This window comes from Ambystoma mexicanum, chromosome 12 (genome assembly GCF_040938575.1).
Source record: "Ambystoma mexicanum isolate Mex_15411 chromosome 12, UKY_AmexF1_1, whole genome shotgun sequence".
Lineage (NCBI taxonomy): Eukaryota > Metazoa > Chordata > Amphibia > Caudata > Ambystomatidae > Ambystoma > Ambystoma mexicanum.
Window position 1 is genome coordinate 61788836 of NC_090936.1, and position 24053 is coordinate 61812888.

At 46.1% G+C, this 24053-nt stretch overlaps 1 protein-coding gene across 2 annotated transcripts in view; it reads right to left on the minus strand.

Moving 5' to 3' along the window:
* The window catches only part of GXYLT1 (glucoside xylosyltransferase 1), a 169460-nt gene that overhangs the window by 105027 nt on the left and 40380 nt on the right, over positions 1-24053 (minus strand). For both annotated transcript variants that reach the window (XM_069627989.1, XM_069627990.1), the window contains one exon: positions 5011-5185. In XM_069627989.1, the coding sequence (XP_069484090.1) occupies positions 5011-5185 (175 nt within the window). The remainder of the gene's footprint in view (positions 1-5010; positions 5186-24053) is intronic.

Here is a 24053-nt window from a genome sequence, read left to right on the forward strand (position 1 = left end):
CCCTTGGAGCCAAAGCTATCCCGAAGGGCAGTACCTTGAACTGGTAGTGCCGACTGTCCACCTTGAAGCGCAAGTACTTTTTGTGCGCTGGGAACATGGAAATATGAAAATAGGCATCTTTCATGTCCAATGTTGCCATGTAATCACCCTTTTTTAGGAGGGGGGATTACCTCTTGGAGAGTAGTCATGCAAAATTTTTGGGGCTTGCCATACTTTTTTGCAGGCCGTAAGTCCAATACTGGGCGCATTGTCAAATCTTTTTTTGGCACAAGGATACTGTGGACAGCACGCATCTGTCTGATGTGATCCCTTCCCAAACTTGGGTGAAGTTGGAAATGCGTCCCCCTACTGGGGTTGCGTGAGAAGGGACCCTGAACGGAGCGTCACTGTTTTGGTGGAGGCGTGCCGCCTCCTTTACTGGGACTGCCTGTACCCTTACCACGTCCTCTTTTATTACCCCTGCCGTAACCCTGGGTAGACTGTTGGTTATTATTGTTCCACGGTGTACCCTGCCCCTGGGAATAGTTAGATCCTCTCTGGGAATTTTGGCCGCGTGGGCGATGAAAATTGCCATTCCCTCTTTGATTAGGGGGTTTGTTGGTTAGTTGGCCTAGGGATTTGAGCGTCTCATATTCGTCCTTGGCATTTTTCAGCGCGTCCTCGACCGCCTTACCAAACAACAGATCCGGCTCCACCGGTTTATCTAACAAAGATGCTTGGGTTTCAGCTTTGAATCTAGGCTGCCGTAACCAAGCGCGGCATCAAAGGTTGCTTTTAAAATGCAACCGGACACGGCTCTTCCCTCCGCCGCAACTCGTGCCAACTGGCTCTTTAAGGGTTCTGGGGCGGAGTCTACGAGTGCCGCGACTTCTTCCCAATGATGGCACTTGTAGCTGGCCAACAGGGTGGTGGAGTTGGCAATCCTTGCCTGGTAGGCGGAAGTGGAGGCTACTTTCCTGGCCAAACCATACAAGTTCTTGCTCTCCTTGTCGGGAGGAGCTTCGGACGATGACAAGGGTGTCCCAGCCCTCTTACGGATGTTAGTAACAACCAGGGAGTCCGGTTTTAGATGCCCCCTTATATACAGTGGGTCTGATTGGGCTGCCCTGAAAAGTTTCTCAATCCTGGGGTTCACTGCCCTGGTGAGGTTAGGATTTAAAAGTGAAGGGTCTATTCTCCTCTGAATAGACTTAAGGATAGGGATGGCCTGAGCAACAGGCCTCCTTTCTCCCACTAACTCTTCTGCGAAGTCCCTCTCCTCTTGAGCACCCTGTGTGTCAATGTGGAAATGTTCTGCCGCTCGGGACAGAACTTCATTCAGGAGAGGTTGATTTTCGACAGGGGAGCCGGTAATCGGGGGTTCTTTCTCTACCGGGGAATCTACTCTGTAGGTCTCAGAGTCTTCCTCTTCCTCTTCTTGGTCCTCATAATCCCCATAGTAGCCCGTACCAGTTTGCTCTTCCAACATGCCCAAATCTGGATCCTCACAAAAGGAGGTATCCCCTTGATATTGGGAGTAGAGCTGTATATAGAAGGGGTCCGAAGACCGTGTTGGGGCTTCAAACCGGGACTTCTTACTTGGAGGTATTGGATCCTTAGAGCCTGAGGGTGCTGACCCGTTGGGAGTATAGGAGATAAAGTGTTCAGGGTTTTTTGTGTAAAAATCTGCCACTGAAGACATCCTTGACATAACACTGTCTATGTCATCACTAGACCATTCTCTCGAACTGGGAATGATCCTTTCTGGGGCTTTCTCCGCCTTATCCTGACTAGACTTGCTGGTTTTAGCAGTTGTCCTTGGGATACCAGAGGACTGGGACTTGTCTGTCTGTTTATGTTGAGTGGTAAGTTTTTGAGGTGTGTGAGGAGGCTGAGACTGCTTCCTCTGTTGTTTTCCCCCCTCCCCGTGGGTGGAAGAGTGTTTTCCCAGTTTTTTCGCTCCTCCGGAGCCTTCCGACGCCTGGTGTCGAGGTTCAGGGGTAGTGTCCCTATCTTTAGAACGTGGAGGTAGGGACTCGGGAGCCGCCGTTACGCGGTCTGCGGGCGCCGACTCCTGGAGTGCTGTCTGGGGATGGAAGTCGGCTTCGTCTTCAGACGATCGAACTTCAACAGTGGATGATTGTCTGGAGTCATGCGGCGATCTAGATCGAGAACGCCCGAGGACACCGATTCGGACCGTTCTCTATATGCCTCTTCCCGAGAACTCGACGTGCGCGTCGAGTCTCGGTTGGACTTCATGTGCTTTGTGGAAGTGCTGTGGGTAGCGTTTGTGTCGCCGGGGGTCTTCCCCATAGCCGCCCTGCCAGACGACCTTCCGAGGTCGGGGACTTGCGCTCAGCTGTCTCTTGACGCCATGTTGCCCTCACCGTCTGAAAGCACGGCGTCGCTGCCATCGCTGAAGGCGCCCTCTGCTGCCATGGCCTCCTGACGCCTGGCGTGGTGGGCCCAAAGCTTGATCGATTGGTCCTTAAGTGTTTTCGGTTTAAACCTACTACACGCTCTGCAGTTCGCCTAGGGGTGGTCCCTCGGCAAGCAGAGATTGCACGTGGCCGTGCCCGTCGACCCAAGGGTACTTGCGGTTGCACTTGGGGGCATAATTGGAAAGGGGTACCCTCCATACACACCTTGTGGCAGCGGACTAGTAAATGTAGGAATATATAAGAATGTACCTATATACCAAAAGAGTGTAGAGTATGTCCACCCCCCACTCTCCCTACTTGCAGGGCCGAGGCCGGAGGCCTTCCGAGGCCCAAATCTGTCGTGCAGCTGTCGACGGTCGAATTCTTCTCCGGGCTGGCGTCGAGTGTGGAAGTTCGGTGACTCGACGTTGGGGTGGAGAAATGGGTAAATATAACAATATTTAGCAAAAGTATGGCTAAGGCCAGGGAACTCCGCGAAATGCTTCCGACCAGCATGGCGGAAAAAAACAATCTGAGGGTCCTACACGCGTGAGGGATCATGGGTACAGTGGACGTCACACTAGGGATAGTATTACTGGCACGCCCTGTGTCGACGCCCATTTTCGAGTTTAGAAAAACAAACTGTAATACTCTGCAGCTTCCACTAGATGTCGGCCTATGCACAGCATGTGATCTAAGCAGATTCCACAAGCCTCCGAAATATATATATATTATGAGCCTTACGATAGAAGATACTGATTATATCACATATACTCGTGCAAACTGTAAAATGATTTAAGAGATGCCTAAAAGGGAGAAATAAATGTGATCTTTAATGGTGAGCAGCCACACCGACCTAAACAAACTAATTAATGCTTTAGCCCAATTGCAGATAATACATAAAAGCGCAGCTTCAAATCAAATGTAAGGCTGTTGTTAGAAGGGATGAAATGGCTCTGCCCTTCCTGGCGGGACCGTGGCTGCAGCAAAGAACCGAATAGCCAATGAAATAACAATCCCAGGAAAACAGTAAAGGCTTGGAAAGCTCGACTACTTGGAGGGAAGCCTTAGTCCGTCTCCCTCCCCTCACTCTCATGGGTCCCCCTTTCAACGTTGGTAATTGTTTGGACAGATTTCAAAGGTGTCCAGACACTCAAAGGGGGAACCTTAGTCCAGCTTCCTGCTGTCCTCCACAAGACCTCAGCTTAATAAAACAATTGGTTGGCTGAGTCCAATTAAATGGGGATTGATCTCCAGAAACCTGGTCCTCCCTCAAATCGTCCAATGTCCTATATCAATGGGAAGCTTACCAAAATGCCTGCCACGGGTGATTTAATGTATTCATTATCATAGGTGTGCTTCCATTAATGGTTCCCAGCAGTTCTTTAAGTTGGCCAGGGCTAGCCGGGGCCGGGCCCCGGCAGTCTCCAAAAAGTGGGGCTCAGCCGGAGCCCCCTGGTCCCACCATAACGTTGGCGGGGCACATTATCCCACCGGAGCCACAGCCGCGACGGGAGATGCACCCGCCCTTAAGTCAGGCAAGCTGACAGAAATGCCAGAAAGCCACAGCGAAGCTGTGGCTGGCTGGCACTTCTGCTAGTCACTGTAACTTCCACTGTTGACCCCTCGTCCAAGGACTCACCAGAGGAAGTTATTGTGCCTTTGTTTCCCCAGGTCGCTGAGGCGTCTTTAAACCTTCGGCGAACCTGGGGGTTCCAAAACATATTTAGAAGTTTATAAAAGATGGCTTAAAAAGTAGACAATTCAAGCCATCTTTTATAAAGCTTTGCCGACGTACAAAGACGCCTCAGGCTTTGTCCGTCGGTAAAGCTTTATAAAAGAAGGCTTGAATTGTCTACTTTTTAAGCCATCTTTTATAAACATAGAAATATGTAACATATTTCTATGTTTTTATAAAATGTGTCTTGTATTCTACACAAACCATAGTAAGGTATGCATACAAATATATAAATGCTTACATGCATTTATATATTTGTTTGTGTACCTTACTACAGTTTGTGTACTTTTTAGAGCACGCCCATCCCACAAGCCACGCCCCCAAATGAGGGCCCTGCCCTCGATTTCTTACCCTGCTTATAACCCTGGTTCCCAGGTAGGGGCCGGGCTATTGCCAACTCCACGTGTCGCCAAACAGCCTTTTGGTCCAGAGGGGGCATGGCCTCGTGAAAGCACAGGACCTCACGTGTGCTGCTCCAGCGAAGCGACGCACAACAGCCGTCAGCCGTGTCCTTGGCCTGCTGCAAACGTCTATATTTAGTTTCTCTCTCCTCTTCCCCATCCCTCACCGTTTTTCTTTGTATGTCATAATTAACAGCAGGCATGATTGCAATCTTACCATAATGATGTGATAAGTCATTTATAACACGCCTGTACACAGGTGTTTCTAGTCGTGAAAAGACAAGGGAGGGAACACTGAGGGATGACAAGACAAACGATCTTACTAGGCCTTATGTCATTCAGATCGTGCAAGCGTGAGAAGTGCAGGGAGAGGGGGAGGGGGTGCAAAGGAGATGAAGGGTTACCATATTTAAAAAATATCTTTAATAAAACAGTTTACTAAATGCAGTGTTCGATTAGATTATGTACTTACAATTTCTTTAAAACCGACGTGCAGTTGGTCCTCTGCGAAGATGTGAAAATTCAGAGGTTTTGTGCTAAAAATAATTGCTGACTTTAACATTGTAACAGTCTCCTCCAGACGTTCTCCACAGGCGACCACAGCTAGATGCATCGCCTCTACAGGCTGGGCTCTGGTGACATTGTACCTGTAACAGTAAAACATCAATAATTGTATAACAACTCTCATTAAGGTAAGTATGACTTTAAAAAGAAATCCTGCTTTCAAATTTTACCGCATGCCAAAGTGAAGTAAACAAAAAGAGCCTCCACAGTACCCCCGAAAGAATGCTTGGTCTTTTTCTATTACATAGAGACTTTTAGAATTTGTTTTGTTGGAGGTAAAAATCGGAGACATTTGTAGGTTTTTCGCCTCCTAACCATACAGTATTTAGCGCATGCGTCATTACCCCCACTCCACACCTTGCACTTCTATGCTTTGTGACCTTGATATATTGGAATATATATGCATTAAATAGTTGAATAAAACAGCAAAGTCTTGCATAGATGTAAACTTGCACATTTCAGGGGGTCCTAAATAGGATGTATTCACAAATGTATTCTGTCCCAAAGCTACAGAAATCATTTATGTGCAGAAAGGCCGATATTTATTTTTGTATAAAAATAGGGTACACAACTCAAGTGAGATTAGAAGAGTAACATTACAAGTTTGACGAATTGGGGGAATTCGTCCCTTATCCCCAAGGGGGAGCCTGTGAGGCTATGGAGGTGAGCCTGTTTCGCAACACCCTCCCTAGTTGTCGAGGCAAGTGAGACCTCACCGGGAGAGACTTCTCTTTTGGATACAAGGGCTCCCGCGAGGAACTCCCCAATGCCCTCCAAGTGATGGCTTACATGGACTTATCTAATACACCAGAACGTTATCCATCAGTTACATGAAGATAAAGTGAACCTATATCATCAATAACAAGAAACTGAGGATATGCCTTTGAATCAGAGCCTCCAATGAACTGTGCAGAGGGAACTGAAAAGTGACAACAAACCAAAGAACCAGCAACAGGAGACGGAATGCCGAGAGAGGGCGGAAACCCAAGAATTCCATCGGAAGTCCTTGTACGTGACAGAGCGGAAGGAGGCGGAGCTGTCGCAGAATGCAGAGCCCGCTTAAGCCAGAGCAGCTCCAGCGCTGAACGAGAAGCGAAGGGTGACTGGTGTGCGAGAATGGAGGAAATCCAAACAAGATGAAAATCGAGTGTCCGGTGGTAGCATGACCACACAGCAATCATGGCAGGCAACCGCCCACGCACAACGACACCCACACCAGCAGCGGTAGGAAGCAGCTCCCGAATTGAGTCCCGGCCACAGCTCTATCTACAAGGTAAGCGTGGGAAGCATATGAACCAGATGTTGCGGAAAGTGAACCGCAGAGCTGCCAAGAAGCCGACAGAGAGTCCAGAGTCCTACAGGTACCAGCAACTTTACCCCTAAAGACAGAAGGTAATACACGGAACGGAAATACCGGAAAGTTAAATGGAACTCAGTATAAGTGGAACGACTCAGTATGAGTGGAACGACTCAGTATGAGTGGAACGAAATTCGGCCGAGTACTAATGGGAGATTTATTGGAAATAAGCAGATGAATCAAGACTATATTAATGAGATAAAAAGAAACACAACAACAACAGAGTGGGAAAGAAATAGAGTTGGAATCGTATTGCCTTGGGACAAGGGAAATGTCAACCTATATCCCGAAGATAACAAAGAAGAGAACCCAAAGAGAGACATTTGTGGAGTCAGGGCCTGTGAGGTCAGGAAAATAAATATCATACATGAAAGAGTGCCACAGGAAGAGGCGAAATATAATTGGGCAACCAAAATTTCAGAGACGCGAACTATATAACAGAGGGTCTGGAGTCGTACAGGGGAGAGAGAAGGAACTGGAGCAGAAGTGAAATAATCTCCAAGAAAGAGGGCAAGGAAGCGCCCAGTACCCTAAAAGAACGGCAGAACTTAGTCCAGAGGATAAACAGAGACTATTTATGTATGATCTATTGAGGGCAATAATATAATCAAGGAAACCCCTGTAACAGAACAGAGCACCCAGGAGAAGGGCGTCATTCTCCTAGTCTTAGTTATTTTTACTAGTGGTAGGTCAGATAGGTTAGATTTGGACAGTAGACGGACTTGTTTTGGACATTCACTCTGACGGACAAGCACCTTAGTTAATAAAATAGGTAGGGAGCACCCCATAGACTTAGGGAAAGAAAGGCCTTAGTTTACTTTGAATTAACTATATGGTAAAAAGGTCTTAGCAGCGTCCACGTCATCCTTCTGATCCTCCACACAAGATGATTATTTTTAGAAGAACAATCAGCTTTTCAGCTTGTTCAGCTGCTCCCAGAGCACCCCGTTTTTTAGATTTGTCCAACCATATTGTTATTAGTGCAAATGGAGCAGATTTCACTGTGCCAGAGGAACCATACTTTCAGATATCTTCAGAGAATGGCCCTTCTTTATGCACATAGGGAAGCCTCCGACTTTTAATGAGCCATGGCAGCACATGGGAATTTCTCAATTTTAAACACACGGACTAGCGGTAGTAGGTTTTCCCTAGATCGACTATGGGGTTCATATATTCATAGATCCCTCAGCATGCCCAATTTTAGCAAAGGTTTTTTGACCATCTTTTTCTTCAGTGGTTTTACGGACCATAGGTTTTCAATATTACGTGTTTTAAATGTAAAAATTAGAATTTCGCCTTTGACGAGTGACTTATTCTGAGCAAGTTTGCGCTCTCTTGGCCGTCTTACTGTCTTGAAAAGGTCTTAAGCGAGGATACACTCATGCCAGGGAGCACTTGCAGCCGCTGCCTCATCCGGAAGATGCAGATGCAAGCGAGACCGGTGCAGAGCCATTGCTCTCAGGAAATGTCGAACTACCTTATTTTGCCAAAGGTGACGAATCGGAACGGAGCAGGCCTGCCTCCAACCCTGAGGTCCATTACGAAGGATTCTCATCATTATCCTTATCGAGAAGATGGTTCTATGTGTTTTCATAGACTCCTTTTAAAACGTGGGCACTTTGTTCGTGCACTTTTTGTTAAAATGTATCAAACCACTTTTTTTTTAATGGGGGGTCCCCCCATACCGCTCGATCCGTCCCTGCTCTCACATACACATATGTATATATAGGTAATTGGTCGATTTCAACCAAGTGCACAAAGAGCACACTTTTCAAAAGACGCGATTACGGGAGAAGATATGTTGGCACAAGAAGCCGGGTTAATTCCAAGTTTTCATACCAAAATCTGCTCCATGTGGACAGACTTCTAGGATCGCAGCGTGAAACATGGTAGCTGCCATTGCCACAAATCCCTATGGATTCCATCTGCCTTTTTTTCGTACACAAAAGGGCAGACATAATCTGCAGGCATCCAAGCCTCTCTGACGCACCCATATTTTTTAAAATTCATTGGTTATTTATAATGCGCCTAGAAGGTATAGCGCAAATTGTGTTGGCATGCGGGACAGAGGTCATCCAGATTTTCCAGGCCAATCAAAATGAGATCCTCACCAAACAGATCGTTTCCCAACCCAGCCTTCGCCTCAAATCCATTGTTTGCAGAGAGGTGCAATGTCTTTCTGCCTATATATTGGGCGAAGGACTTATTACCAGCAGGCTCTGGATATCCTCACTTCCAATGAAGTACCCACCGTCTAAGTGATTGTCTCATAAGAGCAATCGATAAGTCATCAAGGCGTTTCCTGGAACCTTTATTATTAATTCTCTGGCTAAATGCATTTTTCCAGGCAGGTTTCCCAACAAGAGATACGACTGTTTGATTAAAAATCAGTAGCGCTTAAGTTGTCACAGTCAAAGCGGCAGAACATGCTATTAACACCATTTCACCCAATTTTTGCAGGCAGTAATTGCAGTTACCATTAAGGATGACAACTTTTTTTGTAACATGGTAGGGTTGTACAATTTTCTGGGTGGCAGTAACTAATTGCAGGAGTTTGTAAGAGGTATTTCACCTTACTATCATGCAGTATGTAGCCACCAGGTGGCTAAAGATCCACTTGGTTCAGACTTTTTTGGTAACACCAGGAGCTCATTTGCAGATGCAAGTAAGCCATTAAAACTCAGAACACTACCTACAATCTGTCAAGGCCTACCAATGAGACCCCGGGAGGGTGTGTTTTGGGCGAGCAAGGCCAGGTAATGGTGGAATGGCCATAGGTATTAGTATTCAGTCAATGGGTGGGTAAATAACCAAACAACATCCATCTGCTGTGTGCCCCCCTCACATCCCATCCCCCTCTAATCTGTTCTCCAATACAATAAATAGCTTTGGCTTATAGGTGGTGCTAATGCGCCACAAATAAGCCAAAACGATTGTACTGTGGTACACGTTGCAGAGATATGACATGTGAGAAGAAGCACATATCCTGTGTTCGTTGTTTGGTTATTTACCCACAAATGACTGCCCATGGCCATGCTCATCGCTTAAAGCCATTCCCACACCCACTATCTACTTCCACCTAAAACACTCACTCTTGGGATCTCTGTCAGCTAGCTCTATCAAGCAGTAACAACAAACGTGGGTCTGTCTACCAGTGTTATGTCTAGGCAGTCTGCTGAGCGTTAATGGCTTCACTGCAGCGGGGCATGTTCTTTGCAGAACCAAAGTGTGTCTTCAGCAATGGCGCCTGCATGTTACAGCACCACCTGTTAAACGCAGATTGCGTCGCTAAGAATATAACCCCCTTCAGCACCCCTGCTTGGAAACCAAAACTAAAAATTAACCAATGAGAAACTTCTTCTCTTACAATGGAGCAATAAAGGGCAGAAGACTGGGCACCAACAGGCGTTTAATCAGAAAAAGGAGCCAACTTGATGAATTAAGCTCTCAGTCTGCAGTAATCAAAGAGGTTTTGATGTATGACATTAAGTGTGAATCAGCATGCGGTCATGGCTTCCCCCTTCTCCCATTTCCCGGAGATACTGTCCTCTCGTACAATGAGCAAAGAAAATGTAGGGGACGCACACCTTATTCCACTATGGCTAATGAACAGTCAAGGGTGCAGGGCAGAAAAAGCGGCTCCGACACCAAAAGTCGCCAACCTACTTGCAAAATATAAAATGTTCTCAATTGATGGACACTCCCGTCCCCTGCACACCCTCTATGGTGGTAAGTGACCAGTCAAGATTTTGGACTTTGCGTTCCAAGTTCAGTCATCCAAAAGATGGAATATTTTCAGTAGAAAGGTTCATCCAATAGATTCACAAATGTTAAGTTAAAATCAAACTTGAGTTGTACACAATGTGTTTTACACAAACAATTTCCAAAGAATACATGAAAAGAGCTCAACGTTTCGGTAGTTATTTTCCCTTCATCAGAATCAAAAACAATCAAGAGTTCATTCAAAAATGTTCAGTCTTCATCTCCAATTTTATCTACAATGCAAATGAAACAATAGTGTAAGACTATGTTAATTCAGTCTCTGTGTTGCATAGTTGATAGCAGAGGTGTAGACGGGGTAGGGCGTGAGGGGCAATGCCCACCTGAAATCTGTAAATGCCCACTCAGCAGCACTGTGTAGGCATTTACAGATCTTTTTGTCAATGCAGTGGGCCCAACTTACATTAGCTTAAGGCACCATTTGCTAGACCATCCTGGCTACGCCTCTGGTTGATAGTGTGTCTCAAGTTGGGCACCAAGCCATTTTCTAGGTCAAATAGATGGATACATTGAATAAATGCAGAAAACACATAACATGTCCCATTCAATGATGTCGTATTTTCAAAAGATGTTGTTAAAAAGTCAGTCTCTTGGACCGATAATTAATTCAGACAATTTTGTGGTCTATCATTAAGTTAGCAACTTTGTGATGTGAAAAAAGCTAACAATGATTGCACCTGCTAATAATTCAAGAACAGAAAAAGTGACTACCTCTGTGGTTCTGAACATACAAAGGTTGTAAATCAGTTGAATGGATGGGCGACCGAATGAGTAGAAATCAAGGATGTCTCATTACCAATTTAATCTGTAAGACATAACGGAATATGGTCAAGAAAACCAATCCAGTTTATGTGCATAGCGTAGCTGTATTGGCTAGGTTTTTAAAGAAGTCTGTTAGCGTACATATTAGATTAAAAAAGTGAGGGAAACCGAAGTTCCATTTCCAGCTGTAAAAGTCATAGTAACACTGTTGCAGTGGGAGTCTGGATGAATCACACTTGGGCTAGGTCTAAGGAGCATGGAAAGAATACACGATGAGGAATGTGCCGCGTTAGCATCCACTGTAAATAATAGTTTGAGAAACCGGTGGAGGTCTGATCTTACCCGTTTCTAAAGCGCATATGGAGCGCATGTAAAAATCGATATTCAAATGCACGTGGTTCTGCCTCTCATAGTGCGTGTACTGCAAGTCAAGAGAAGTTGCTGAATCTGTAAGTATGCACGCGTCTTTCAAAAAAGATGGACGTTCATAAAAGAGGCAAAGCCTATATGTTAAAATGTCCTAATTGTTGCTCTGTCGCATATTTCCATGGTGGTATTCATGACTTCACTTAGTTTGATGTTTTGGTGTCTATGCTCGGGTTTCCTCCATAGGAGGTGACGCAGGTTTGATCTTGCGATGGCTCTATCCTGTGCTGCCCACCATTTTTCTGATGTGTCCGAGATCCATTCGTTTAGGACCCACAGTTGAGCCGCCTCGTGGTACTTCCTAAAGTGGGGGAGTGCCATGCCTCCATCTGATTTATATGCTCTTAGCGCCTGTTGCGACAATCTTGGTGTTTTGTTTTGCCATATGTATTTTGTGAGAATTTTGGAAAATGTCTTAAAGAAAGTTGTCGGAATCCGGATGGGGAGTGCTTGGAAGTGATACAGCAATCTGGGTAAAATCGTCATCTTGATGACCATTATCCTGCCCCACCATGAGATTGTCAGCGGATTCCATCTGTTTAAATCTCTTTTTACGTCTTCTATGAGTTTGGTATAGTTCCCCATGTAGAGGTTTTTTATCTGAGGTGTCAGAGTTACTCCAAGGTATCTCACTCCATCTTCAGCCGATTGTAGTTGTAGGTCTTTTGTTGTCTTGTATATTCCAACTTTGTCTCCAGCCAGGGCCATTACCGACGATTTCTACTTATTTATTTTAAGCCCCAATATTGTTCCATAGTCGTCTATCTGCTGAATGAGGAGGGGGAGCGTCTTGCTTGGATCTGCTAGGGTCATCAACATATCGTCCAAAATATGCCACTGTCTTGTGCATTTGCCCTCCCATTTCTATGATAGTGCAAAGACGTTAAATCCGGCGGGGAGGGAGGGGGGCTATGGGACAATGTTGAGTCCCGATGTTCATGTTTAAAGAAATGCCAATAAAAATTATTAAAAATTTTTTAAAAAAATGTCCTAATTGTTACGTATTAATGTAGCATGTGCGCATGCGCAAGCCTCGTTCTGGCTCACGCGTGCGCACGGTTAATAAACGAGGACCGGTACGGCAGTTGCCGTCAGGACCCCATTGCCAGCAGACGTGTCCGTGAGTTCTTCACTTGGTGTGCGTGCGTGCTGTGTGGGGCGGCCTGGGGCATTATTCAGCTACAACATTTGGCGACGAGGAAGTAAGCGCTGCAGAGGTGTGCGAGAGCTGTTCCACGTGTTACACGGTGGAAGCGGCATCTCCTCATACTGCGTAGCTCCGAACCCGACGCGGCAACTGGTGGCCATCTTCAAAGTTCACGCGTGACTGTTGCGGCCTGAAAGGGTGCTTGTGCGCTGTCAGCGTGATTTAAATTCAATTTTTGGAACTTTCACGGTTTTCCTACACTGGGAAGCCGTGATCTCACATCAGTGAAGGTGTGTGCCCACGGTCAGGTACAAGTTGATCCAGGAGGCTGTGGGAGCACAAGACAAGCTCTGACAACAATTAAAGCTCTATCAATAAGGTCAGTGCACATTGAGACACCTGCAGCAGTACAAAGGCTAATCAGGGGCACAGGAGAGCGCCGTAGCACCAACTTTGTCTACACTTCCCAGGTTTGCGGCCTCACACCATACAGTGGGGTGCCTGTGCGACCTGCAGAGATGAGTGACCAGGATGGAGCAGCCATTGCCCCAGCACAGACAACACGCCGGGAGCAAGGCACGCTGGCGCCGATGCCAGAATTTGACACTTCTGGACCTCCATCCAAGCTTGGGCCTAAATGGTTACAGTGGGTCAAGAAACTTGAAAAGTTTTTCAGAGCTACTGGGGAAAATGACGATGATGCAAAAGTAGCAACCCTGTTATATTCTGCTGGGACAGAAGTGCACAGCATTTTTTAATCATTAAACCTCCAAGTGACTACCTATACTGCAGTTAAATCGGCTCTACAAAACCACTTCATTCCCATGGCGAACATGGACTACAACAGATTCATAATGTCTAGTGAAAAGCAACATGATGATTAATCCCTCGATCAATTCTGCGGAAGGCTGCGTAGACTGGCAAGCACATGCAGATGGGAAAACGAGGAGGGCATGGTGAGAAACCAGATAGTTCACTGGTGCAGCTCGGGAAAATTGAGGAGGCAGGTTCTTCGAGAGCCAGGACTGACTTTAACACAAATTTTGGACACTGGTCGTGCCTATGAACCTGCAGAAAGCAGAGGAGCAAAGATGGATGCAGCTGTTCGCCCAAGCAAAAGTGAAGACGCTTTTGCACTGGGAAGAAACACCTCGACCAAGCCACGGTGGAGCCAAAAGCAAACTGACAGTCCCTGTGCCCACAGCACTCCGCTTTCATGCTAATACTGTGGGTATGATCTGCCACATGTGGGAGAGTGCCCTGCGAAGACGAGAGTGTGTGGCAAGTGCAGCACACAGGGACATTATGCCAGGATGTGCAGGGCAGCAATGCCGGTAGCAACCTCAAGCGGTCCTGCAAGAGTGAGCGGTGGAACATTCAGAAGGCCCAGGAATGTAGCAGCTGTGGAACAAGGCATACAAGAGCTTGACATAGCGGAGGAGGAAGAAGACGAAGAGGTGGTATTCTTTATCTCCAACATAGCCACGGGAGCGAAGAAGAGGAGGCAACCCACATGCAAAGTAGATATTGGTGGCACCCCGACGCCAGTTTTGATCGATACTGGGGTATCGGTATGCGTCTTAGCAACAGAACATTATGAAGTCCTCCCTGGCCCGCCTGCGCTTGAAACCTCCAGAGCGGAAATCTACACATTTGGTGCCAGCACACTGTTACCAATACAAGGAGTCTTTGTGGCACTGGTTACCCATGGATGCAATGCAATCAAGGCCAGATTCCTTGTGACCGACTTAAGTCCCCCACTCTCTGCTGAGTTGCGCTGCGTCAGAGGCTCTAAATATTGTACATTTCACCATGTCGGTGTACCAATCTGATGTGGAACGGCTCCTAGAAAGATACGAAAATTTGTTCCACGCCGTGGGTAAACTGAAAGCAGAACCAATGCGACTTCACATCGATGAAACAGTGAGACCCACTGCTCTTAAACATCGCAGAATACCATTTCACTTAAGGGCCCCAAGTGGAAAAGGAACTCCAAACATTAAGGCCCTACACCATGGGTATCCCTGATTTTGGTGGCTCCAAAACCTAAGCAGCCTGGAGCAGTGTGCATTTGCGTCGACATGCGCCTACCCAATGCCGCCATAAAAAGGGAACGACACCTCACGCCGACGCTAGATGATATCCTCAGTGAATTGCAGGGTGCCAAAGTTTTCTCGAAATTGGACTTACGGTCTGGATACCACCAATTAGAACTGCATCCAGAGTCTCGATATATTACAACCGTCACCACACATGAAGGGTTGTACCACTTCAAGAGACTGAGCTTTGGAATATCATCAGCGGCTGAGGTGTTCCAAAACACTATCAGGGGAGCACTCGCTGGACTGAAAGGAGTCATCAACATGAGCGATGACATCCGGATTTTCGTAGCATCAGAGGCTGACCACATGAAACGGCTGGAGCAAACGCTGGAGAGGATGAACACCCTAGGTCTCACACTTCACAAAACTAAGTGTGAATTCTTCAAAGACTGCATCAAGTTTTTTGGCTTCGTCTTCCATGCCGGGGAATTCCTCCTGATCCCGAAAAGGTCTGTGACATTCGTGAAGCAGCCGCCCCAGAATTGCCGGCAGAAATCCGAAGTTTCATGGGAATGGTAAATTATTGCGGCAGATTCATCAGGGGCCTGTCATCGCTGTCGGAAACTTTAAGGGTGCTAACAAAAAAAGATGTGGCGTGGACATGGACGGAGAAGGAACAAAAGGCATTTCAAGACATCAAGTCGGCATTTTCGGACCAGGAAACCATGGCATACTTCGACCAAGGGAGGGAGTCCGAAATTGTGGTTGATGCCAGCCCTGTAGGTTTGGGTGTTGTACTATAACAAGCCAATGCGCAAGGAAACATGTGCCCAATTGCTTACGCCAGTAAGGCCCTCTCCGAAAATGAAAAGAGGTACTCTCAAATTGAGAGAGAAGCCCTGGCAATATTGTGGGGTTGCCGACATTTCATTATAGGAAAACCAGTGGTGGTCATCACTGACCACAAACCCCTCATACCCATCATGGCTGGTGCCTCGTTGAAACCACCCCTGCGCATAGAACGATGGATGTTATCACTGACCGAGTACGGGGTGAAGCTACAGTACAGGACTGGCACTCGTAATCCTGCAGACTATCTGCCACGCCACCCCATAACAAGTCGTGCGCTTGACCAAGTAGAGGTGGTGGAGAGCCTGGAAATGATACACAACGTAGTGGAGGCTGCCATGCCAATAGCACTAGCACGTCAGGATATCATCGTCGAACAATGGCGAAGTGTTCCGGATCATGAGGGCAGCCATTGGAAGAGGGGAATTGAAAGATGTGCTGGCTCACAATTCCAGGCGGGATGATGAGGCTCAAAGAGACATGCAAGCACTATGGAAAGTCAGACATGAGCTGTCAATGTCTGAGGATGGCCTCATCCTATGGGGCCAACAAATTGTAATCCCGAGGTCACTGGTGACCAGAGTGCTGTTGCTAGCACAGACAGGACACCAAGGGGCGGCAAAAACAAAAGCTCGCTTAAGGCCTAAAGTATGGTTTCCTGATCTGGAGAACAGAGTGGACGCAGTTGTGCATGGGTGTATCCCATGTCAAGCGGCGAGCCCCGCAGAGAGAGCGCCCCCGATCAGGTCCATGGAAAGGAGCAAGCAACCTTGGGGTACTGTTCATGCAGACTTTGGGTCGACAGGAAGAGGCATGTACTTCCTAGCTGTTGTAGACCAATGGTCAAGATATCCAGAGGTGGAACTAGTGGAATCGATGGCCTGCGACCACACCATCAAGGCGCTAGAAAAATATTTGCCACCCATGGGTTCCCGCTAGTACTTTGTTCGGACAATGACCCACCATTCCGAGGTAACCAATTTGCGAAGTATCTAGAAGAAAGAGGGACTAAGCACAGGACAGTGACACCACTCTGGCCCAGGGCCAATGGAGAAGAAGAGAGGTTTATGCGAACCCTAAACAAGACTTTTCGCATCTCCATCAATGGGGGAGGGAGTTGCGACGGAACCTATTTGAGTTTCTGCGAGAATACCGGACAACTCCTCACCCGTCCACAGGCATCCCACTGGCGGAAGCCCTATTCAAACACTGTCCGAGAGGGCTGATTCCGGAAGTTGACGGAAGAACACCGGGGTTGATTGATGATGAACGTGTCAGGCAGGAACGGAAGGACAGAAATGAGAGAGAGAGCGAACGGAGAAAGATTCAAGATAAAGACATTGTGGTGGGAGACACTGTAGTAGTGAGGAATCGACATCCCGAAGGGAAGATGTCTCTCACCTACGAACCACAACCCCTCGGGATAACCCATGTGAGGGGTTCTATGGTGACGGCAGCCAATGGGCGAGGGACGATAACCAGAAACAGGACATTCTTCAAAAAAATAGAAGCAAGCCCGGCAGCGGACCCGCCAGAGGTGGCTGAACAGTCCAATCCGGAGGAAGCCCGACCGCCAGGAAACCTACATGGGGGAGAAAGCCCGCCAATTGAAGCACCACTGCCAACCTCAGGGAGTAGCAGCAGGTATCCGAGCAGAGTGGGACGACAACCGCCTGTTCGATTTTAAAACTATGTCATGGACTCTGACGGTTAGAGCAGAAGTGGAACTATGTTAGTTAACTCACATTGAGTTGTTGTTATGTTATATATGTCATGTTTTCTTGTTTAAAGAAAAGGAGACATGTTACGTATTAATGTACCATGTGCGCATGCGCAAGCCTCGTTCCGGCTCACGCATGCACACGGTTAATAAATGAGGACCGGTACGGCAGTTGCCGCCGGGACCCCATTGCTAGCAGACATGTCCGTGAGTTCTTCACTTGGTGTGCGTGGATGCGTGCTTTGTGGGGCGGCCTGGGGCACTATTCAGCTACAACACTAATGTGTATCCGTACTTACTAACAAGCTACTTGCGAACTCCCACTCGTGTGCTGACGAACGTGGAAAGGTCTGGGTTTACACAATGGAAGATGGTGGTTATGACGTCCAGTGTGTCCCGATGGGAGTACTGACGTCATATATAAACAAAAGTATGGGATACTTAGGGGTTGAACCTGGATCTACCTGAATAATGGTGTATCTGCTTCAGACAACGAAATGTATCTGTGAGGTCAATGTATAAAACAATATTAAAGTGAAAGCAAATGTTGAAATAGCAAGACCGGAGTTGAAGCATATTTCAGTCTAGACATGAATAGATTAGGCGTGATAAAGAAAAAGGCAACAGTCGATTGCTTTCAACTAATGTGGAATGTGTTCTACTGACCCAGATGTGTCTACATTAAAGTGTGGATGTCAAATATACTTCATCCACTGTTATGTCGACGTGAGGTTATAAGTAGCCATGAGAGGGTGTAATGGCTCATCACTCCTCAGCGAGAGCTATCTTGGTAAATAGTGAGTGTGTGAAGTGAACACACAATAGGACGTCTCTTAATGTCATATGGTTTTCTAACTGAGGATAGGCGCAAAGCCGTGTCTAATCATTCATGTGGTTAGCCGTGTCTGGTAGGTGCATCACATCATCTTTTCTGGGCACTATCTCATATGTTACATCTGTCATCTCAGTGTAAAAACCAAGTTGTTATTTATATCAGTGTGTTATAGTCATTTGTAATGCAAAATGTAGTGTGGTGTACAGAGACATGATTAATACATATGACTACATATGCCTTATTTAACAGAAGGAAAGATAACCATATATTTGTTATGATACAATACATCAACATGTGACCAATATTCAACCGTTTCTAATCTTCTGGAACTCTCCAAAATTCACATAGATAAGTCTCCTGTATAGGTAACAATGCAAAATCCATCAATAATGTCAGGATACTCCGGTATATCACAGCTTTTATAGGTCACCATGATGCCAATCAACAGTGTGTAGTTATAAAATAGGTAATCAAAGGAACAATCGATTTTTGTATCTAATAGTTACGCTAACAGACTTCTTTAAAAATCCAGACAATATAGCTATGAACGTATTCTGTTAACGTATTCTGTTATGTTTTACGGATTAAATTGGAAACGAAGCACCCTTGATTTCTACTTATTCGGTTGCCCATCCATTCAATTGGTTTACAACCTTTGTACGTTCAGAACCACAGAGGTAGGCACTTTTTCCTGTTCTTAAATTATTACCAGGTGCAATCATTAGCTTTTTTCACATCTTAGCACACATTTGCTAACTACCTGATGGACCACAAAATTGTCTGAATCAATTATCGGTCCAAGAGACCCACTTTTTTCACCATCTTTTGAGAATACAACGTCATTGAATGGGATATATGTAATGTGTTTTCTGCATTTATTCCACTTATCCATCTAACTGACCTAGAAAATGGCTTGGTGCCCAACTTGAAACACACTATGAACTATGCAAAACAGAGACTGAACTAACATAGTCTTACACTAGTGTTTAATTTGCTTTGTAAATAAAATTGGAGATTGAAGACTGACCATATTTGAATGAACTCTAATTGTTTTTGCTCCTGATGAAGGGAAAAGCAGTACCGAAACACGTTGAGCTCTTTTGATGTAGTTTGTGGAAATTGTTATGTTTGTGTAAAACACATTGTGTACAACTAAAGTTTGATTAAAAGATTGTGAATCTATTGGATGAACCTTTTTACTGAAAATAATCCATCTTTTGGGTGACTGAGCTTAATACGCATAATCCGTAAATCTTGACTAGTCAAAAGTATTACATTTCACACTTGTGAGTAGAGACATTGATTTCCATGGTAATTACCAGCGTAGAGGGTGTGCAGGGGACGATGCTGTCCTCTCTGCCAGGACCCCGGTCTACTTGAACCCATGATTGGATGCGCTTTGTGGATGGATTGATGGACAGGTACGTTTTTGCAGTTTCGCAGTGAGGAAAGGGCAATAGTTGTACGTGCAATGTGTACCCCAATTCTGGACAAGACAGAGAAAGGAGCTCTTGTGCAGTGACTAAAGATTAGTGCTTTCATGGAAATCAATGTCTCTACTCACAAGTGTGAAATGTAATACTTTGTATTATAGTGCTGTATTAGCTGGACATCTTCTGTGGAAAGAATGGAATGATAAACAGATGGTGCTTTGATGTCTGTAGTTTTGATGCAAAAAGACAGCAGTGTTACTAGTTACACAAAGCCATCCTGCCCCGTATTTAGCGCAGTTTCAAAGGGCTTTTGAAAGGAATGTGGCACTCGTTTTACAGCCACTTGAATAGGATATCGTTCTGGATTGCACTGTCAACTGAGTGAGGCAGCGGAGGGCCCCGACCTGCCCCGCAGCCCCTCAGTCATTTTTCCAGGTGAGTCCTCCCCGCATCTCTGTTCCTGGTAGTTGGCCCCACATGCTCCACTGTTTGCCGCCCAGCCTGCGCGTAGCACTCTTTTAGGCACTGCACTTCAGCCTTGCAGTCTGGAGATTGCAGTAGGGCCCAACATGATAAACGAGGGCCACAAGGATGTCTGCTTCTGTACTTGCGATTGGAACCATGAAAAGACTAACAATGAGTTACAGACACAACATAAACTACTCCTTTCTCCTCAATTCTCCATCTGCTGTCGTCAGCGATCCGCCTCATTCATTTCTCCTCTCAATATTCATACCCAGTCCCCTCTCTGCCCATACCGCAGTCCTGAGTATTCAATGCCTCCTTACATCTCGCTCCTCTAGACATTATTTCTCCTCCTCAATTCTCCATCTGCTGGTTTCAGGTGTCCCCCTCATTCATTTTTCCTCTTCAGTATTGATTGCCCAGTCCCCTCTCTGCTCGCACCGCAGTCCTGACTATTCAATGCCTCATTTCATCTTGCTCCCCTATACATTACTTCACCTCCTCAATCATTGGTCTGCGGTCATCATTTTGCAGAAGCAAAGCTGGCATGTGAAGGAAACACTGCTTTGAAGGGATACGCCTTGAACCACATATGGACGAGAGGGGTTTGGGATCCCAGAATTTATATTGGGGTGTGGCACAGTTATTATCACAAGAATTGCAGGCCTCCTGCCCAGTACTGCCTTGTGGATACTCGCCTTGTGAATACAAAAGCTTTCTAAAACAGGATAAAATTGAAGTTTATTTGGTCATCATTTAAGCACAAAAAGTAGAGCAAGCCAGCTAAAAAACGATGTTTTGAGTAGATAATAATACAGAAAAACAACAACCATTGCATCCTTTAGTAGTTCTAGTATTAGCTGGGAAAGAGTGCAGCCACCAGCATGGGCCTCCTTCCTCTCGAGCCTAGCACCAGAACTACTTGTCCTCCTACTAGGCCCCAGCTCCTCTGCCTGGCTGTCAGGCATGAGCATGGGGCAGCATAGTTTTCTGCAAGATGGAACGGAATGTTCACGGCAGGGACCCGGAGCACTCTCTTCATGGCACTTGCGCGCACTCATGGGCCACTGCAGTGTGCCTAGGCTGGTGAACAATTCTTTACCAAGCTCTTTCCGAATTCTTACTTCGCTTCAATCCAGTTATTTAATGGCCTCGGATCATTAATGTGGATTTCTGCATCGACTCCAACAGGGGACACAAATTCAAGTTGCAAGCTAATAGCCAGCCACAAGAAAAATGTCCTAAGCCCCCTCAATTCCATACATACCCATAGCACACCATTTGTTGCTCGCCAAAGATCAAATTTACACTAGCCAATTTAGCACCCTGAAGTGAACCAACGGAGCAAGACTTGTTTGCTTGGAGTCATCAATGGGCAGTGGTGACAAACATACTGCAGGGCTACTCGTTCTGTACAACACTTCCCTCTTGCCAGGAAAGAGCAGACTTACACAAACTGGACCGGATTCCTACCAGTGGCAAACACAATCTCATCCTAGAAAGAGACTGGTTGCCTAGTATAGCCCGACTGCAAAGACCAGATGGCACACACCTGCAACACAACCATCTAGAGTGGGAATCCGTATTCACTCATTCAAAGGGTAAGCTTGTTCTGTAATGGTATTTGGAAATATTTTGAATGAATGAACTAAAATGCGCTTCTCCTTGCATCGAAAAAATAAAGCTTAGTGAGGGGGTGGGTCAGTGTTTGTGCAAGGTAATGGGCGATTCAACAAGTTGTAATGTAACTAAACCTGAGTTTTCAAAGGGTTTTTGAGGGATTTTACAGCCTTTGCATCTCCCAAAACTCAATTTTAGCCTCCTGCTGACAAAGGGCCTAGGTTTGGAAGTCCGCTTCGCAAAACATTCCTCTGTGCTGTTACTGGTTTTTCATGCAAACCAGGCTGGTGCTTTTAAATAGTTTCCAGGTGTCTAAACTACCTGGGTTATTTTTCTTGCCGCCAAGTCCATTCATTTGTGCTTGAAGCCATTGTCTCTGTATTCAGAGTCTTAAGAATGTCCTGGGCCTCTGGGTATGAAGACTGTTCAGTGCTGTAGAAGGAGAAGGTTGTCCAGTAAATGGAGCTATTTTCCCAATGCTTTCTGAGTTTCCCCTACTACCACCAGTTACCCTAACTGCAGCTCAGGCAAGGGGGAAGTGATTGGAAAGGGATTGTTTATATTCAGATTACCCCAGAGGAGCCCAGCAACCGCCAAAGAAAAGCCTGGTCTCCAAATCTAGCCAGGAATCGGCAAAGGTGTACCGGCAGGACACAATGACTCGTTGGCCGGTCATTCTCAGGGCGTATCCTCAGCAGGGAACTTGCATACTAACGTGTCTTCAGATCACCCACTTCTCCTCACTACAGAACTGGCCGTTCATGGCCTTTTGGGCCTGAAGAGCCCCTCAGTGCTAAGAATGGCAGTCTTACATGGTAACAGTCATGGACAACACATAGACCACCTGCACAGGACCATGAGCTCTGTGGGTGGCGACTACACCGCGAGACAATATATTATCCCAGTATTGCACTATTCCCCTACTTCCATGACTCTCAAACTTACAACATATCCCCAAATGTGTCACCAGACTCCTTGCAGCCATTTCTAGCCTTACTCACCTTTCTCAAAGTATAGTACAATCCGCCCGCATCTGGCTTGCAAGTACCAAATTACTGTTACTGAGTTTGCCCCTTGGAAAAATTTCTGCGGTAATCCCAGTTCGAAAAGCCACCACAATGTAACTGGGCAGCAGGAGCACATTGCAAGCCCCTCATGTATCCAAATGCTGAGCGTCATTAACCACCTATTGCACCTTTAAACTCCTTCAAAGAGAGAGTTTGTTTGATTGCAAACGCTTTAAGAATATACCTTGATTTCTGCAATCCTGATCTATGGTCCACCTTCATAAATCCACATCCAAGCTATCACCTGATCCTGTAGCATTACACATGCTCTCCCATCCGCTGATCTTCCCCCTACTCCTTTTCCTCTTCGACATCACCCACATCCTGTGACATTACACCCGCTCTCCCATCCTCTTATCTCCCCCCTACTCCTTTTCAAGATCACCCACATACTGTGACATTACACCCACTCTCCCATCCTCTTATCTTCCCCCTAATCTTTTTCCTCTTCGACGTCACCTAATCCTGTGGCATTACACCTGCTCTCCCATCCTCTTATTTTCCCCCTACTCCTTTTCCTCCGCAGACTAAAGTCTGGCTACCCAGGGCAGAGGCATAATATACCATTATCCAGACAGTATGCCGTCCGAGAGGAAGACTGAGACTATGGTGGTGATTTGGCATAATATAAAAGCTTTGTAACATAACATAAGCATGAGATGGGGGTCCAAGGCCTGGTGGCCCCACTTTTGTCCTGCAACGACTTCTAACCCACAAAACAGTTTTGCTATGACTATCCTTCAAGTTTACTAGAATCTGCCGTTAATGAACTACTGGTTGAAAGTGTTCTCTTGACACGGCCACGTTGACACCTAGTTATGAAAGGAAATGTGTGCTCTTATACTAAAACAGAAAGCGTTATATGGTCAATATATTTCTGAAACTATAATTACCTCAAAATGATTCATTTACAAAAAAGTTTGAGTTCTTCAGAAAGCTTCCCAATGAAGTTCTCAATGTCTTTCTTATGTGTCACTGCACCATTAGTCAAACCGGTCAGGCAAGTTACCTGTACTGAACAGATCGGCAATGGCAACTTTCCAACCATCAATAATTACAGCTCAAACAGGAACAGAGCGTAGTCAACACCTTAGCATGGATGGTAGACTCTATACAAGAGCTCCCCATTTCACTCACTTACAAGTGAGGCTGCCACCTGTATGAGCCAGCTTTACACTTCTGTGAATGATAAATGTCGAAGGGCAGCAGGTAAGGAGATACCACTGCCAGGTGCAAATTCTTTGCAATTGTAGGCAATCTCAGCTGGCAGTGCCTACGATACCCTTGGACATAGGGCAGTTAGGAATGTGCGACTCTCGAGAGAAACGGCATGCAGGGAAACTTGGATTCCATTAGGAAAGCAAACACTTGTTTTTAAAATGGTGCATAATAGAATGCAAGGAAAGCTTTGGGGTGGGTGGAAAACAAGAGGTTGTGCTACTTTCAAC